This window comes from Hyalella azteca, unplaced genomic scaffold (genome assembly GCF_000764305.2).
Source record: "Hyalella azteca isolate HAZT.00-mixed unplaced genomic scaffold, Hazt_2.0.2 contig4507, whole genome shotgun sequence".
Classification (NCBI taxonomy): domain Eukaryota; kingdom Metazoa; phylum Arthropoda; class Malacostraca; order Amphipoda; family Hyalellidae; genus Hyalella; species Hyalella azteca.
The window spans coordinates 712196-728773 of record NW_025934720.1 but is presented as its reverse complement, the minus strand read 5'-3'; the positions used below and the strand labels follow the sequence as shown (position 1 = coordinate 728773).

The 16578-nt window shown below is 37.6% G+C and overlaps 1 protein-coding gene across 1 annotated transcript in view; it reads left to right on the top strand.

The window, feature by feature from the left end:
* Window positions 1–351: 351 nt before the first annotated feature.
* The window catches only part of LOC108680087, a 72724-nt gene continuing 56497 nt past the window's right edge, over window positions 352–16578 (top strand). Inside the window, exon 1 of the mRNA XM_047880046.1 lies at window positions 352–2008. Within this exon, the coding sequence (XP_047736002.1) occupies window positions 487–2008 (1522 nt within the window). The 5' untranslated portion in view covers window positions 352–486. The remainder of the gene's footprint in view (window positions 2009–16578) is intronic.

Sequence of the window (16578 nt, the reverse complement as noted above, 5' to 3'; positions counted from 1 at the left end):
GTGATCGCTGAAATTCGTATGAACTCTTTTACTTTTCAGAGTATTGAAAAGAGAAAATTTTGATGTTTAAACGGAATATATGTCCCCATGAATAATGTGAGGAAAAATATCGTTAAAGCGAACTTTGTCTGCATCCAATTTAAATTATTTTTCTTTCTTTCAGATGTTGTTGTAGATAGACCATCGTGCTAAAGTAGAATAATGCTTCTCAGATCTGTTTCATGCTTCTCAGATCTATTAAATGCTTCTCAAATCTGTTTTGATTGTGTCATAAATTCAGTAACCCTATAAAGAAATGCTGTCCTGCTGGGAAGATGTGATTTTTATTTCTCCGTAAAATATAAGCTAGTGTTCGTTAAAGTGATTGCATAAATGCATATTAAGGTCACCTTACAGTTTTTATGATAGATATTAAACATTGAAAATGTTAGTTCAAGATAGGGTAATTTGACTTGTGTTTAACTGTGAACAAATGCTTAAGTGACAATGTACGGCATGGTTGGACACTCAATCGAGGGTTGTGAAAGGAAGAAGAAGAAATCGAAGAATCAGAGTAAGAACTTTTCCCCTAAACAGGGAGCTTCAATTAGAGCTGGAGTGATTATAGGAGGTGCAGTGCTTGGGTGCAAGTTGCCTGGTAATGTCGAGCAACCTGACGAGTTGAGGTCAAGCTCTTTAGACTTGGGAGAGGGAGGCAGACTCCTGAACTACAATGATAAATTGATAGTCGGAACTCGTGAACAATCGTACCAGTTGAGTACCCGCGACTTCCCGGCATTTGGACAGAGTTGCAGTAGATCTAAAACTGAGAAGTGTGGGTGGAAAGATCGGTTTAGACGGAAACGTAACGATAGAGAATCTCAGTGTTCAAATTTTGGAGGCGGCAATGGCTGTGTGCAAAACAGTGAACTTAGGAGGCCGATATTACCACGGAGAGACTCGCGAGAGGAGGCCATGGCCAAGCTAACTTTACAAAGTTATTCGACGTCACCGAGTCACGTGCACCGCAAACTTTACGACAGCCCCGGCAGCCGCGGCGACGGTTGTTCAGAAGGAGGTAGATCTCGGTGTGAGACTCCGCTGCGCTTCATCGACGCCCACGTTAATGACGTAAGAATTCCAATAGAAAAAGACTACGTAGAATATGACTGGAGTGAAGCAAAGGCCTTACCATGCGCTTACTCAAGCAAAAGTATAAAATCAAAATACTCCTGTGATGGATTAGCTGTAAGAAATTCTAATTGCTGTGCTCATACCTGTGTGCCATGCTATAGTTACGCCTCAAAAAGATATTGCATTCATTGTAGAAGAGATTTAGATTGTAACAGTTATGTACACGATCATCGATTGGATGCTAACGTAGCTGAACTTCATCACTCCACTTACTCTGAAGTACCAATTCCAGTTGCGTTCAGATCTTCTTTTAGTTTAACAGATAACATATGTGAGTCATCAGCGGGCGTTTCTGATGCTTGCTGCAGCGACCCAAGTCCGAATGACCTGCATGCGAGTTCAGTTTGCCAGACAAACCTCGTTGCAAAATCTCGGTCGGAAAATCTCTTAAGTTCTCTAGAAAAAGGCTCGCCGCGATCATCGACACTCACTAAAACCGAGGCTTTGAGACAGAATGCGATAAAAATCCGGAACAGGGAAATGTTTTCTGACATAAGACCTTCTTGTGACGAGCGCGTGACAAAGAGCGAAGAAAGTGTATTCTCAGGGGAAGTTACGAGCGACGAATTGCGGGAACGTGACAGATCCACGATGAATAGTGCACGGAAGTCGCGGGCCTCGAAGAGTTCAGACGACCTCCAGAGTCAGGCGACCATCACTCATTCCTCGACCCAGACACCAATAATTGAGCCTCAAGAGAAGTCAAAGAAAGAAGATCCCCGCGAGGTTGCCAAGAGACGTAAAGAACGGGAGAGAAGACGGCGGGAGGCGGCCTTACCGTTCATCCAGCGGGTCTACTTGATGATCAAACGCCTCTCTGGAACTGATGATGAAGGTAAGCACTTGAGTAATGTGGATGAAATAATTACTTAGTACAAATAAATCATAAGCTCAGAGTATTGGCTGTAGTAATTTAAGGTTCAAAATTGTAACCAATGGATTCCTCCATAAACCAATGGATTCCCCCATAACATTATTCATATTCAGATTTTCGTTTACGCGAGGCAGAAACTTACTTAACTTCCGGTTCGAGGCAGAAATTTCGAACACGATTCCACTTTTTCTTAACATCTAATGTAAAATGTTCAAATTTCTACAAGATATATTTAAGTAATTCAAAAGGCTTCTCGGTATATAAATGATCATGGAGTTAATATCGGTTTAATAATATCGTAACTCTCCTATGTTCATTATGAAAAAATTACGCGACTAATAAATCATTTGTACTGGTGACCTTCAGAATTTAAAAATTTTTCCTACATCGGAAAACCCAGCAATTGCTTGGATCAAATTACCGTGGACGCGTTTATTCAAGCTCATTATAGTTAGTGAATCCGGCAGAAAGAATAAAATTTACATATGTTGGTCCAATCTTTCAATGAAATCAGTTATAAGCCGTTGTCTAGGGATAAATTAACCGATGTCAAATGTATTTTGTATTGAAATTTCTGGTAAATAGTGTTACCGTGAGAAGGCAAAGAATCTAATGAATCCGTGTGTGAAGGTAGGCTAGCGCTGCCACTGCGCCAGCCATTGCAGGCAAAGTTCCATCACCTCGCGTTGATCAGGCAAGAAGAAAAATGCTCCACTGTAGCAAGTTCCCGCTTGCTCAGAAAGTTAGGAGTCGGGTGAAATTTCTTGCTAATTTTTCAGGATTGGACCTCCATCGTGATTAGAGCTAGGCCATCTTTGAACACGCGAAGCTTTTGGCATGAACGAAGGCATGATTGCGAAGTTCTTTGAAATTAACAATTATGGGATTTTCTTATCACTGTTAGAACTACATCTCTACATTATTTATGATATTTGATTTTGTATCATCACAACTCACATTTATTAGATGATACAACACATTATATGATACATACACATTTATTAGAAAATAATTTGTAGTCTAGGCAATGATTTTTTACTTATCAATCGTGCATTTTAACATTTCTTTTTAACCTTTATTCAGCATTTTCTTTATATATCTCCTTGAGGGATAGCTCCCAAATTTTGCTCCCGACGGCCCAGACGCTCAGTCATAGACCGTCCAAAAGTTTTCTGCAATAAAGCAGGCTGCTGCTCCCAGCCTCTCGAGACTGTCCGCACTGAGTGATTTTCTGTCGAAAGCTTCAATATGAGGAGAGGCCGGAAATGCGGACTCATTGATAACGCTACCGGAAAATCTTGAATCGAAAAAAATATTTATTTGGATTAGAATCAAATACGTAGGTAGCTTGATCTCTATGCGCACTTTGGATTTAAATATCATGTGACGATTAAACACAAATTAGGTACGAATTTGATACAAATTTGGAACGAATTAAATTTCAGACCCAATTTTTTTATCCGATAGTAGTTCTCAATTAATCGAACACTTTTGAATATGGAAAAAATAGAGTGAATGACTTAACTGTGGTCGTCATACTGCGTGAGAATTTCGAGCAAATGGTACCTTAGTGGTTGACTTAATAGTGAGCTGTGAACGCTGTAACTTACTGATCTAATGATTTCATGAATTAAGCATATTTCAGATTTGATGTAATTCGGAGATCTGCTCGAACCTTAAAAAATATATTTCAGTTCTCACTGCAGTGAGCGACAGAGAGCGCATTTCTTCGTCGACCAAAACGTGAAGTCACGGACGGACAGACCGACAGATAGACGGACGGACATGGCGAGCAAAATAGTGAATTTCTTCAATAAATGAGAAAATGCGCTAAAAAGAGCTTAGCGACCAGCCTCTTGATTGCCTTTCTCCATGTAATTCTGCACCGATGATTTTTCAATCAGTTTACGAATGGGTCGAGGAGCTTTAGAAAACTGGCATTCTTTTAGTTAGTTTGTAGCTTAAAAGTTATTCTTGTCTAGTCTCTACAACTTTCTGATTACCTTATTTCTTGACTTCAAAGAAGAAATCGCTCAAATATCAGTACGAAAACGAACGGCATGATATTCTGTCTTAGTTGATTTATCTTTCGGAGGATTTCGAGTCTCATTTTCTTTGATTAAGCAGTTAAATCGCCTTGCCGTTAACTGTTCATCTGAATCAAAGGGTCTTAAGTAGTTTCAGCGTCCATTTGTTTACGTTAAACGAAGAGTGGGAGACGCTACTGCAACCATTAAAAACTTGTAGTAATATTAGCCTCCTATTTTTTTTAACTGCTGATTCTACGCGGCAGTGGTTGTGTCTAAAAAGTATTCTCAAAGTTTTTTCTCTACAACAACCGAAACAAACACGAACAGTTGTGCCTATAAATTCCAAGATCCATGACGGATACTCCTAGCCGGCGCTTCACTTCCTCAAAGCTCGAACTTTCGAGTTTGCCCTGAAAGTTGAGCCAGAAAATCGCTGTGAGGAACACGAAGCTCTTTTTTTTTCTATTTTCTTTAACAAGTTTGTAAGCAAACACCCCCCTCATAAACGGTGCTTTGCCCCTCGCACCGATTGTAAGCTGAGGTACTTGTCGAGAAAAAGTGGAAATTTATCGCGCAGCTCTAGCGACTGACGCCGCTTGTTTCTTTTCATACCTAGTCTTCGATCCTTGGTTGCTGGAGAGTGCCACGTGGATGGCAGGATTCTTGAGAACTTGGCGCTCTGGAGTTTGTTAAGATAAACAATATATTTACATTCAGCTGAGGGGAAAACTGTTACAACTTTACTTTTTCTTTGTTGCAAGAAAAGTGTTGAAGATTAGAAGGCAAATGACGGCATTAATAGATTATTTTTCTGTATCTTACAACAACAAATTTTCTGAGTATTATAAAAATTCTTTACGGGTGAATGTCCTACAATTTTGTTTGATAATTCAAATGGACGTTCGAGCAGTTCGCGGACTTACCAGGGTAGCTGGCCGGTTTAATTAAGGGGAGCATGTAATATTGAAAAATAATGTTAGTCACAGTAATATCCTGCGTTTTGTATTTCACACTCTTTTAACTTATAAGTCAATGGAATTGTTATGATGCGTATAAATATATAATGCGTCCTGTATCAACCAGAAGCAGATATTATTTCAATATTTTTGTGTCTTGCCCCGTGTCCTATCAACTTTTACGTTACTTTCAACGACAAATTTAAATTTAACGATTCTATAGCGACAAAGTTCGCTTCAACAGACATTATTTATAAATTATCAGAAGTTAAAATCAGATAGTAATATTTATTAGTTTAATTCCTAAACAAAATTGTGAGCTATAAACGGTACTCATACTTTTAGTTTTCCTCGTGTCGATTGAGCGAAGTTGAGGTGCAGAAAAATGTTCACGAAAAATGCGGTTCAGTTTAAAGACTATTTTGTCGGTATAAATGGAATGCAACTCGGTCAGTTTAAGAACTTTTGTTTTGCCACAAGTTATTTATATACTCCGGGGCTTTCTCTACAACTTTTTATTTGCATCATTTTCAAGACGGTGAACTTGAAGTTACGAAGTATATTTCGTATATATAGTCATTGAGGCGGAACAGAAAGGAGACTCAGCGTAATGATTTATAACGCGTAACAGATTTACGTGGATGGAATATGTATAATGAACAAGCATAGATGAGATGAAGTTCATCCAAGCATTAAATCTAAATACATTCTGCTCTTGATTTGTATTTTAGGAAAAAAAATAGTAGTCAGGAAACATATAATAAACTAACACCAACTAATTTTATGGAATATCTGAAGATTTTTATGTATATTAGTCTAAGCAACTTCAAAATAAAGAGCTGCCACTACTTTAAATTTCTCACACGTTGCATAATTTCAGCAGAATAACACTGCGCAGGCCACTCAAGTGAAGATTAATTAACGCAAATAATATTTATTCATGATTCTATGAAGATTAATTAAAGCAAATAATATATATTCATGATTCTATTCTGGGCATGCTTTGATGCGGGATATTTAACTCGAGCTGACGTTTTTGTTTTCGGCGCGAGTGTGGCGGCGTCCGCATTGCGCCAGGAGCCGAGAGACTTCTTGCATTTAAAGGAGATCGCGCTGCCTTCACAGACGAGGTGTAGATTTGAGCGCTGCCTTCACAGACGAGGTGTAGATTTGAGCGCTGCCTTCACAGACGAGGTGTAGATTTGAGCGCCTGCCTTCACAGACGAGGTGTAGATTTGAGCGCCTGCCTTCACAGACGAGGTGTAGATTTGAGCGCTTGCCTTCTATTCACGTCGGAATTCTGGGCACTAGGACAGTGCAAGTCATGGTTGAATTCAACCATGAGTGCAAGTTGCCTTTATTTTGGGGAGAGGGAAATGTAGGATATCATGCTTCCAGATACAATTCTACCGCTAGATAAGGATAACGATGGGAAGGATTTAAAATTTAGCATTTTTGTTCGTAGCAAATATGCATGAATATAATCATTTCACACTCGTGTTAATTACTGAAAGATATATACTATGATTTATATTTTTCGTGATCAACTTGAATCGTTAAATAAAAATTCTGCTCTAGTGAATGATTATAAGAATTTATGTCAATTATGACTTTAACGTTGCGGGACCGTTGCTGGGTGACCTTGGTTGCCATGCGACATTTTTTCAAGTGAATGTTATAAAGATTTGATTTTTCAAATAAATTAAAACTTATGGTTCATGACATATCGGCAAAGTATCTTCACTTGACGAGATGATATTGAAAATCCCATAGCAATAAGTAAAAGCAGCTTCAGGATTATTGATTTGACTGACTTATTTAATTTGAAAGTGTGATACCATCATTAATGGGAATCTTTTACTTTTTCATAAAATCCACTCTACGAGAAAGCGACTTACAGAAACATTGATCCATCAAGCGCATCGATTATGCAATAGCTATAGCTGCAGTGGTGCATTCTCTATGGTCTATTCAAGTCATTATCAAACTGGAAATATGAGAGCAGATTCTCGTTATAAGCACTTAAATGTCATCTCCGTCTTCCCTCCTTGCGAGGCACGCACTGTAGTGGAAGGCAACACATACGAAGACAAGCTTTACGACTCGCTTCACTCATTATGCTAATTCTTTAATAGACCGGGCGATGGATCGGAATATTCCAAGCTTATTGGTAGCGCAAGCCTTTGTTAGCGCCTGCGGATACGCAGGCTTTATGCAATCGTGCCGCATATTTGAAGCCGGCGCGGAGGAGGTTCTGCTTTGTAATTTGGTTTCAGAATTTGGAAAATCGTCATTTTACAGATCAGGCAATTTTTACATATAGCTCATAGGTGGCTTTATAGGCCTTATTAAATAATCACTAGTTTCACATGTAATCTATGCCTTAATAATGTTTTGGAGCTTGAGAAAATTAAGCAAACTTTATGGTTTTCTGTACTTTCTAAGTTATGAATATAATTTTGCAAATTCTTGAACGTAGTAAGAATGGATGACTCAAGGCCTCGTGACATATACAGTATGTGATCGTTATGCTGTGAAGTTGAAGTGAAGCCTGAATTAGTATAAAAAGTAAATTTGCTTCGCAGCGCAGAAGTGAATGTATGCGCACTGAAATCATTTCATTTCATTCACAACGGAATATTAATGTTTCACTGGCTTCTGAAAATTCAAGATTTACTTCATCGATAAGAGTTAATGCAATGAAAGCCTGTTAACAGTCAAAAGTGTTCAATAAAGCACAACTCATCTCAATTTCTTCGAGAATAAGTGATTCTTGTTTCATCTTTCAAAACGTAGGTAAAATTCAGCTGAATTAAGTGTGCTATGACTTGCGCCTTCATCAATATACTCAATTCTCTACGCCAGGTTTCGCCCATCGAAAACGTAAAGAGCTTTCCACGATGTGAAACACGCGGAAGTTATTTCGAGCATTCATATTACGCTATCGGTTTCCATTGCAGAATTGTAAGTGCGTCGTCGAAATATTCGATATTTTTATCATTTCCTCTAGCCCTAAGGGAGTTCCGGGCCAGAGACCTGCAAGTGGCATTGATTTGTGCCGAGATGCTCTGGAGATACAGCCGAGTGTCTCGCATTCGGCAGCATTTCTTGCCTCACACAAGAACAGATCCGCAGTAAAAGAGTTCGTAGCTCCGGCACTGATGCTTCCACGGCTCATAACCTGGAGCGCGTCCCTCAGTGCCTTATGAATGATGCTACTAAATTTGTCTATACGACGGAAAAATTTGTTCTAATACAAAAAGTTCATGTACAATGACTAGTCGCAAGGGCAAAACGGCCGCCGTTGGTCATAATAGATTCAGGAAAGGTGTGGGGACGACTGATGTAGGAACATTAAGACGCATCATCGCTGGATGTTGCTTAGAAAAGTGCTACTCTAATGTAATCTTTCTCTTGAGCTATTCTTATGCACTCAGCAATGTGTGTATCACGGTTTTTGTTTATTGAATTACTGGGATTAGCTGCACTGCCTGGAACTGTTATTCGAGTTGCTCTACTAGAATCATATCTGTATATAGATGCAATACCTTAGGATATTCACAAAAATATGAATAAGCTTGATGCAACAACATTTTATGCACATGCCTTTATTTAGGGCACATACTGCTGAATGCGGTAGTAACCATATTGCCAGGAAAATATAATAAGTGATTAGAGCTTTATCCCTCAGCCCCTCATATATTTTTTTATCCGGTTAAGATCACTGCTTTCAGTCTTTTGACTAAACTAAATTGATTGAGATTTGAAAACGAATAAATTCTCATTAAAAGCATTTGTATTAACTGAAACAACATAAGAATCAATTTCAAACTAATTTAATCCCTAATGTTAACCACAGCTTCATCTCATCATCGGAAAACGATTTTACTCGTAAAATCTTGCAAGCGGTATTCCTTCGATCACGCATACCGGAATAATGTGGCACTGAAATGTTGTCTCCCGCAGCGGCCGCGCATACGATGTTCGTTTAGCGCAGCGCGATCGCTTGAATCCGTTGGTGTAGCGCTGGAAACTCGAGATCCCATCTGACATGTTATAGGGCAATTCACTCGTGCTTGGGATCAGGTTTATTGCTGATGTTCTTTCAACCCGAGAAAGAAGTGCTGTCGGTGCCGCAGTGGAGGCTTTGATCCTAGCTTGCGGATCTTTTCTTCTTCTGGCGCGTAAACAAATGTCTAGGAATCCCTAAACCAATAATTTGTCCGCAGAATAAGAACTAAAATTAAGTCTTATTTTCACATATGTTTATAAATTAATTAGACACACCATGTGAAACCGAATCGATCATTGAGAAGTTTTCGTAATCGATTGACACAATTCATTTGGCAGATTTTAAAAATTCGTCTATTTATTATTTATATATAAAAAATATATATATATTAAAATTTTTAGCCGCTCAAGTCAAGGTCAGTTTTTGTAGCTTAGCAAAATAGCTATACAACTCAGCACGTAGTATAGCTATACAACTCAGCACGCAGTATAGCTATACAACTCAGCACGTAGCTATAGCTACACAACTCATCACGTAGTATAGCTACACAACTCATCACGTAGTATAGCTACACAACTCAGCACGTAGCTATAGCTATCCCACATTCTGGGATTCACAATCCTGTGCGCTGTATTGTGCACAGATCGCTTTGAAAGGAGCCCTCACAATCTCTAAACGAAAGCAATAGTATTAGTCAGACGCAGAAATTTGGTCATAATTTGTTTAGGCCAAACACACCTGGCAAGGATATACAACCAAATAGAAGGAAGTTCAAACGCTCGAGCTCTGAAGTCTGTTGCACGTTTCTAAAGAGCGGTTTACCTTCACTGTAGGTCCTAGAACAAACGAAATGATTGTTTTGGGGCCTTTCAGCTTTATATATTTATCTTTCATGAGAAGTGACGTAAGGGGTTTATTAATTTTCGACATATGTACAAAATAATTTCCCCATTTCGGACTAAAATCCTAAATAATCAATTGTATGCAGTTTGTTTTGTGTAGTGAGTATGCCTAATGCTTCACTTCTGTAGAATGATATTAAAAGAAATGTTCTTTAACACACTTTATCTTCAGTTCTAAAAAAAAACACTTCAAAATGGCTAAATGACGAATTATTGCAGTATAAAAAACAATCCCCCGTTTGAACCACGATCATCACAAATAAGTCTCAATGTTAATTAATTTGTAGTAAATCTAAGACATTGAATAACTCTTTACTGCCTCGCATGTATTTATTCGGACCACAAGCGCCAATCGTTGCAATGATCTATCTTCTCTTTAGCTCAGCGAAATAAATCTTCCTTGACCTATTAAACTCCTATCCTTCTATTTTCTCCGGGATCTTTCCACTGCGCTTACATTTACAGTTAAATTTCAACTTTATTCTGTGATGAAATGCATGGTACTCAATAGCCTGCTGGGAGTTGGACAGCAGACGATATTTAAAAAATGTACTTTACTGGTACAACGGAAAACGCATCACAATTGTTGCATCTAATTTATTAATGGATAACTTCTAATTTTTTCCTTCTATACCAAAACATTTTTTGCAATTCACTATTGTTACATGCAACGCTATTCTCGGTTCACTATTATTACGCACTACAACATTTCTGTTTCACTATTATGCTGTAGTAAACTAAATGAATTTATTTGTATTAAATACGACTCTATTTTACGTTCATCGTTGTTAAATGTTACAATAATATATGTTCACCATCATTACATACTACACCGTCAATGCACTATACACTCATTAAATACCAAGCTACAGGGTCCCCATACTGAAGGCTGGTATGCAAAGGAGTCCTTGTTTATGCAAGCTGACGAAGTTATGCCGACCTTCCTCCCTAACTTGGCCATCGGTTGTGCCATTGATATTCAGTGCTGCATCAGCCACTCTGTGAGCCCGCAACTTGATACCCTGAGTAATGTCCCCAACAAACACCGTTAATTGCTTTCCCAACTCCACTCGGTAATTACAATTCCAGATACTTTTACTGCTGAACTTCGCTGCAATGACGCGTTTATGAAGTGATGTCACTTTGTCAATTATTCGCATCCTGGACGCAATATGACAGATCGCATTCGCCTAAAAATGTTTGATGGCTTTCATCGGGATTTGATTTTCGTGTAATTTGAAACAGTTATGATAGCGATTTGTTCCGATACTCTCCTACATTTCACAAGGCAATATATTTGGGGCGCATGAGCTTAACATTTCTGAGTGCCACTTTTCATTCAGAAACTGAAGTGCCGTTTAATTTCACCGAAGAAAATAAATATTCAAGATATTTTCATTCAAGAAATAAATTTGAATTAAATTTTTTGGCACCTTCATATTTTTTGGGGATCTAATTTAATTAATCCGACAGGATGGAACACAACTCAAACACAGCAATCTAGCAATACAATAAAATATGTACTTCTCTTTACAGAAATAAGTCCAGGCGCTGAACTAATGTTGGTATTTGTGACTTTTCTCACTAAAAGGTTCGTCTAAGTAATTCATTTTGAGGTAGTTTGGCTAAGATGAAAAAACGAGAGCAAAGAATAAACCGCGCACTGTGGCTGGTAGTTATTTACCTCACTGTTGGTATGGTGCAGACAATTTTTGTATGGTGTGCCCTGGACCGGACATTTTTTCCCTGTTTTTAGCGGGGCCGTGGCTGGTTATTACCCAGCTTTTAGCCTCGTTAGGCTTGACTTCATTTTCGAGTCCTTGCCTTCTGCACGCACGTTCATCCGCGTTCACTCAGAAGCAAGTGTGCAGGAGCGTTGATTCACGTTCATGAAAATACTTGAATCAATGCACATTGATTCCCATTTTAATTATAGCCTAAAACATGAAGCATATTGACATAAGTCCGGGTACCTGTCTACCAAATGAATTAACAATACTTCTGATGCTTCTGATGTGAAAAATGAATTTTTGTCACACACGCTGGTCTAGGATATTATCACATTCGATCTGTGATACTTGAAACGCGCATTCACTTTTAATTTTAACGCACTGCCCTGAAAATGCGAATGTTGATGAGAAAAAAATGCCGATGCCGAATTAATCGACTGCAAATCGTTACACAATGTCTCACGCTAATCATTCCCTAACCATAATGATCCTCATAGTCAAATCCAGTACATTAAATGATTAAATATTAAAGAGAATCTCAACGTTTTTAGCTCTGTATTTTCATAATTATATATCCGTTCCATTTAAGAAACCGTGCACGAGTCCCACCTCACCTCCTGTATAAAAGTACCCCGAGCCAAATCTACAGCTGAGAGCCAAATTAGAACTGATGTTTTGCAACGCGTTCTGTAAATAGAGCAATTGCACCCAAGCTCATTAGCATGCGGCTTGCGCGATGGCCTGCAATATAGAAGCAACACACGCACTTAGCTTAAATTATTTACTGAATTTCCTCTAGTAGAAGTATTGGCACGACTAGGCAGGATATCATAGGAAAAAGCACCTAAAATCTTGGGAAAAAATTTTCTTGTTACTACGATATTAGATATGTTGGCAATGTTTGTGTGTGTGAGGTACCTGGCACTGTAATATTTACGCACGGTGACTTGCAAAAGTTCAGTACTGACATTGATTTAAGCTCAAATGGGTTACTTACTTTGGAATAGGAACATTTATTGAGAAGAAGATGATTAAGTTATCTTGCAATTTCAGGACAAAACATGAATGTACGTTCCTTGCAAAATGTGGGCTAGCCTTGTCTCTCAGTAATTACAGTCCTCTAGCATCAAAATTATCAACAGGATTCGTGATGATGAGGTTCGGGATAACGGAAGTAGGAATTATAAGATTGTCTAGTTGCAAGAATTATTTATCCCGAGAGAAGCCTGGCTAATCTGCTAGTAAATGAATATTTCTTACTTTAAATGTTAGACTTAATACCGCCACAAGCTTATTAGGACAAGCGAAATCCGTAATATTTTGTGCACTACCAAAACGCATTTACCTATTTCAGGAACAGCCGGCAAATGTGATGAGTAGGATCAATGCACAGCTGGCTGCGCTGCAATACTGAAACGATTATTATAAATATTTTATAGTTCATTAAGTCTTCTATACGGTCGGCACTTTGATGCGCAACATTCCGAATGATTTGCATGAAATGAAGCGGAGAAACATATTCGATAAAACTTCAGAGCAATAAAAAGAGCAAATAACAAGAGCAGCTAACGAAATCAAAGTTGAACATTCTGCCGTTCCATTTACATCTTTATTCGGAAACGTTGAAAAAAGTAATATTTAAATTCAAAAGCTAGGTTGAAATGAAAAGAGGTGAAACAATTTCGTTTAGTTTCTGCTGTTACATAGCTCGGACAATGACGCGAATACCATATCAGCTTAAGATTGTATAAGCCATCATGTTCATATTAAGGATCTGTGAATAAAACCATGGTTGGACAATGGTATAGTTTACAATGACATCAAACGCGAAAAACTTTCTTAAAATGCAACCGTCCATTTTTCATGTATAAATGAGCGTGTCAGTCCGTGTTTGCAAAAAAAAAACATTAGCGGATTTTTCTCTAAATAAAAATAAAAAAATAAAAAATGGAAATTTCTATACCAAAAAAAGTAAAATCTGCTAGACTAACTAATTGAAGTTGATAGCAAACTTATCGATCATAAAATCAAAATGCATCAATCAAAATGCACGCACTTGGTCTCCACCGTCATTAATCACCATTCCCTTGATACACATTATCATATTGAACATATTTCCACCTTCTAAATTAGTCCCACAAATTTACACCCTTTTTGAAATACACACATGATGAAAAGAACTATTAAAAATAGAAATTCAATTTTTCGGTGAGAAAAATATCGAACTTGTTTTCTTTAGAAACTTCCTACTTTTATATTGTCATAAATAAATTGATGTATTTGGTTTGAAGATTTACTACTTCCAGATGACGATATTTTAACAGCATTAAGCGAGTCTAAAAAATACGTATCAGTTATAGCGGAAACTGCTCACGTTGCTTTTTATTTATAACAGCAGTTTACTAAGCTTCTCTGAGATGATGTAAAAATGAAACAATATGTATTGCAAATTCTGGTTAAAGTCAAAGACTTAATTTTTTATTATTTTCAAGTAACACATTAGCATTTTTAAACACGGTATTGACGTAATCGCATTATTTACATGTAAATTTCTCCCGGTTCTTGTGGTTAATCATGCTATCTACCGATTTATTATTCACGTCATATGATAAATCTTTTGGGAGTTAATCGGCCAAATTTGTCTTCAATCTGCCACTATTTAATTAGGATACAACCATTGCAGGTTTTTCAGAAGAAAGACCGACGAAAACGTTAAAATGTGTACAAACCTGCAAGAACAAGAATTGAATTGATAAACAGTTAACTAAGGCCATTTTCATTTGAGGGCCTTCCCATCTAAACAAAAAATTGATCGGCATTATATCCGGAATTGCTTCAAATATCTCAAATTACCGCATAAATGGTGCTCCATAACATTAGAGGTGTACCACAACATAAGTGCTGTACCACCGTATTCGTGGTGCACTACAACATTTGCGGTTCAGTACAACATTTCTGGTGCACTGTAACATTTCTGGTGCACTACAACATTTCTGGTGCACTATAACATTTCTGGTGCACTATAACATTTCTGGTGCACTACAACATTTGTTGTGCACTACAACGTTTCTGGTGCACTACAACATTTGTGGTGCACTACAACGTGTGTGGTGCACTACAACTTTCGTGGTGCACTGCAACATTTGTGGTGCACTGCGACATATGTGGTGCACTGCATCATTTACGGTGCACTACAACGTGTATGGTGCTCTACAACATTTTGTGCATCACAACATTAGTGGTGCATCAGCGCCAGCCGTCGATGCACCAACCCGTCTCACCGTCTTAAAGCGGATAGCTGTGCGCTTGTTCACGAGCTTCCGGAACTTCGACGCGCGCGCGTCATCTCAATTTTACGGTGCGGAATAAAAGCGATGCCTTCTGTGGGCTCCGCGAAAAAGAATTTCTCACCCTTCGGCTCATACCAACTCTGGGGCTATTGAATTAAAGTTGTAAAATTATAAAGTAATTGTTTTCCGAAGCTAATTTTGCATAAATATAATTGTAAAATTGTAATTTTGAAAAATATAATTATGTATAAAATTGAAATGTAAGAAATTTTCAAACAGGGGATATTCTTAAATATTTCAGCCTACATGCAATATTTGGTGATGAAATATACCTGTGCAATATTTGATGAAAACAGGCAGGCGAATCACGACTGTGAAAGCAAAATAAACGCCACGTAAATTCAATATATCGCACGAAACGTTCCGGAGATAAGCTCCATCATCAGTTCAACAAAATATAAGTACGGTCAACAGAAACGTAAATGTCCACATAAATACAAAGAAACCTGTCGTTTAATAATTTCAAGAAAATAAGAACTGTAAGATTAAATATACATAAAAAATACTTAGAAACCTGTCATTTAATAATTTCGAGAGGATAAGAACTGTAAGCTTTGTCAAAGCGAAGTTTCTGTTTAAAAATATGCCGCGATTCCAAGATCCTCCAATACGTTGAACTCGAAATTTTAAAATTACATTCCGACTTTGGATCCGAACGTCGCACTTTCTTGTAGTTTTAATGAGGCTAAGGTGAATTTACGTGGCATTTTCTTTGCTTATTTTTGTGTGATTAACTTGCTATTTGATCACACTAATGATATAAATTCTTGCAAACAGAGAAAATGGCCGAATTTTGATTTTGTTGAAAAAATTTATCAATTTTGGGTGATTTATTCAACATGGACGTAAGGTACTTTTGAATAAAACTCTCGTCATGTTAATTTATTTTCCTTCTCTCTTTTAATTAATTGATATGTAATGAACAGACAATTCATTTCTTTTTTGCCGTTTCGTTGCAAACAACGGCAAATTTTATCGGATGCGTTCAATTTCCCTTACCACCAAATTTAGAATCGAGGCGTTGATCGACATTTATATTCGGCTATTTGAGCGATCGTTTAAATTTAAAGCTAAAATCGGCTTGAACTGCACTCTTTTCCTAATGCATATTTGTTTTAATGAAAGAATTCTAGGTTAGAGCGCCATTTGAGCACCACGCATTTTTTAATGGTCTCACAGTACCAACATAGCATTGTTACCAGTTTACTCATCATGCGATCTAATTGACGAGTCTGATTTGTAGTTTGAAATTTCACTGCAATCTAATAAAGAACAGTTAAAACAAACGACTCGTAATAAACAAAAACGTCTGTTTGTGCGTTATTAGTAAATAATTCACATGGATACGTTGCAACCATGGGGATGGATAACTTTTCTTGAAGAGCTTTCTGTTGAAGTTTTGTGTTTAAAATTAACTAATCTGGAAACATGAACATGAAGTATAATGTAATTATTAAATACCGTGAAAATTCCATTAATTGATTGATTTATTGCGGAGTAAATTAACAAGATGAAATACGAGACATAGTGTTTTGTTCGTAGAATAAAAAT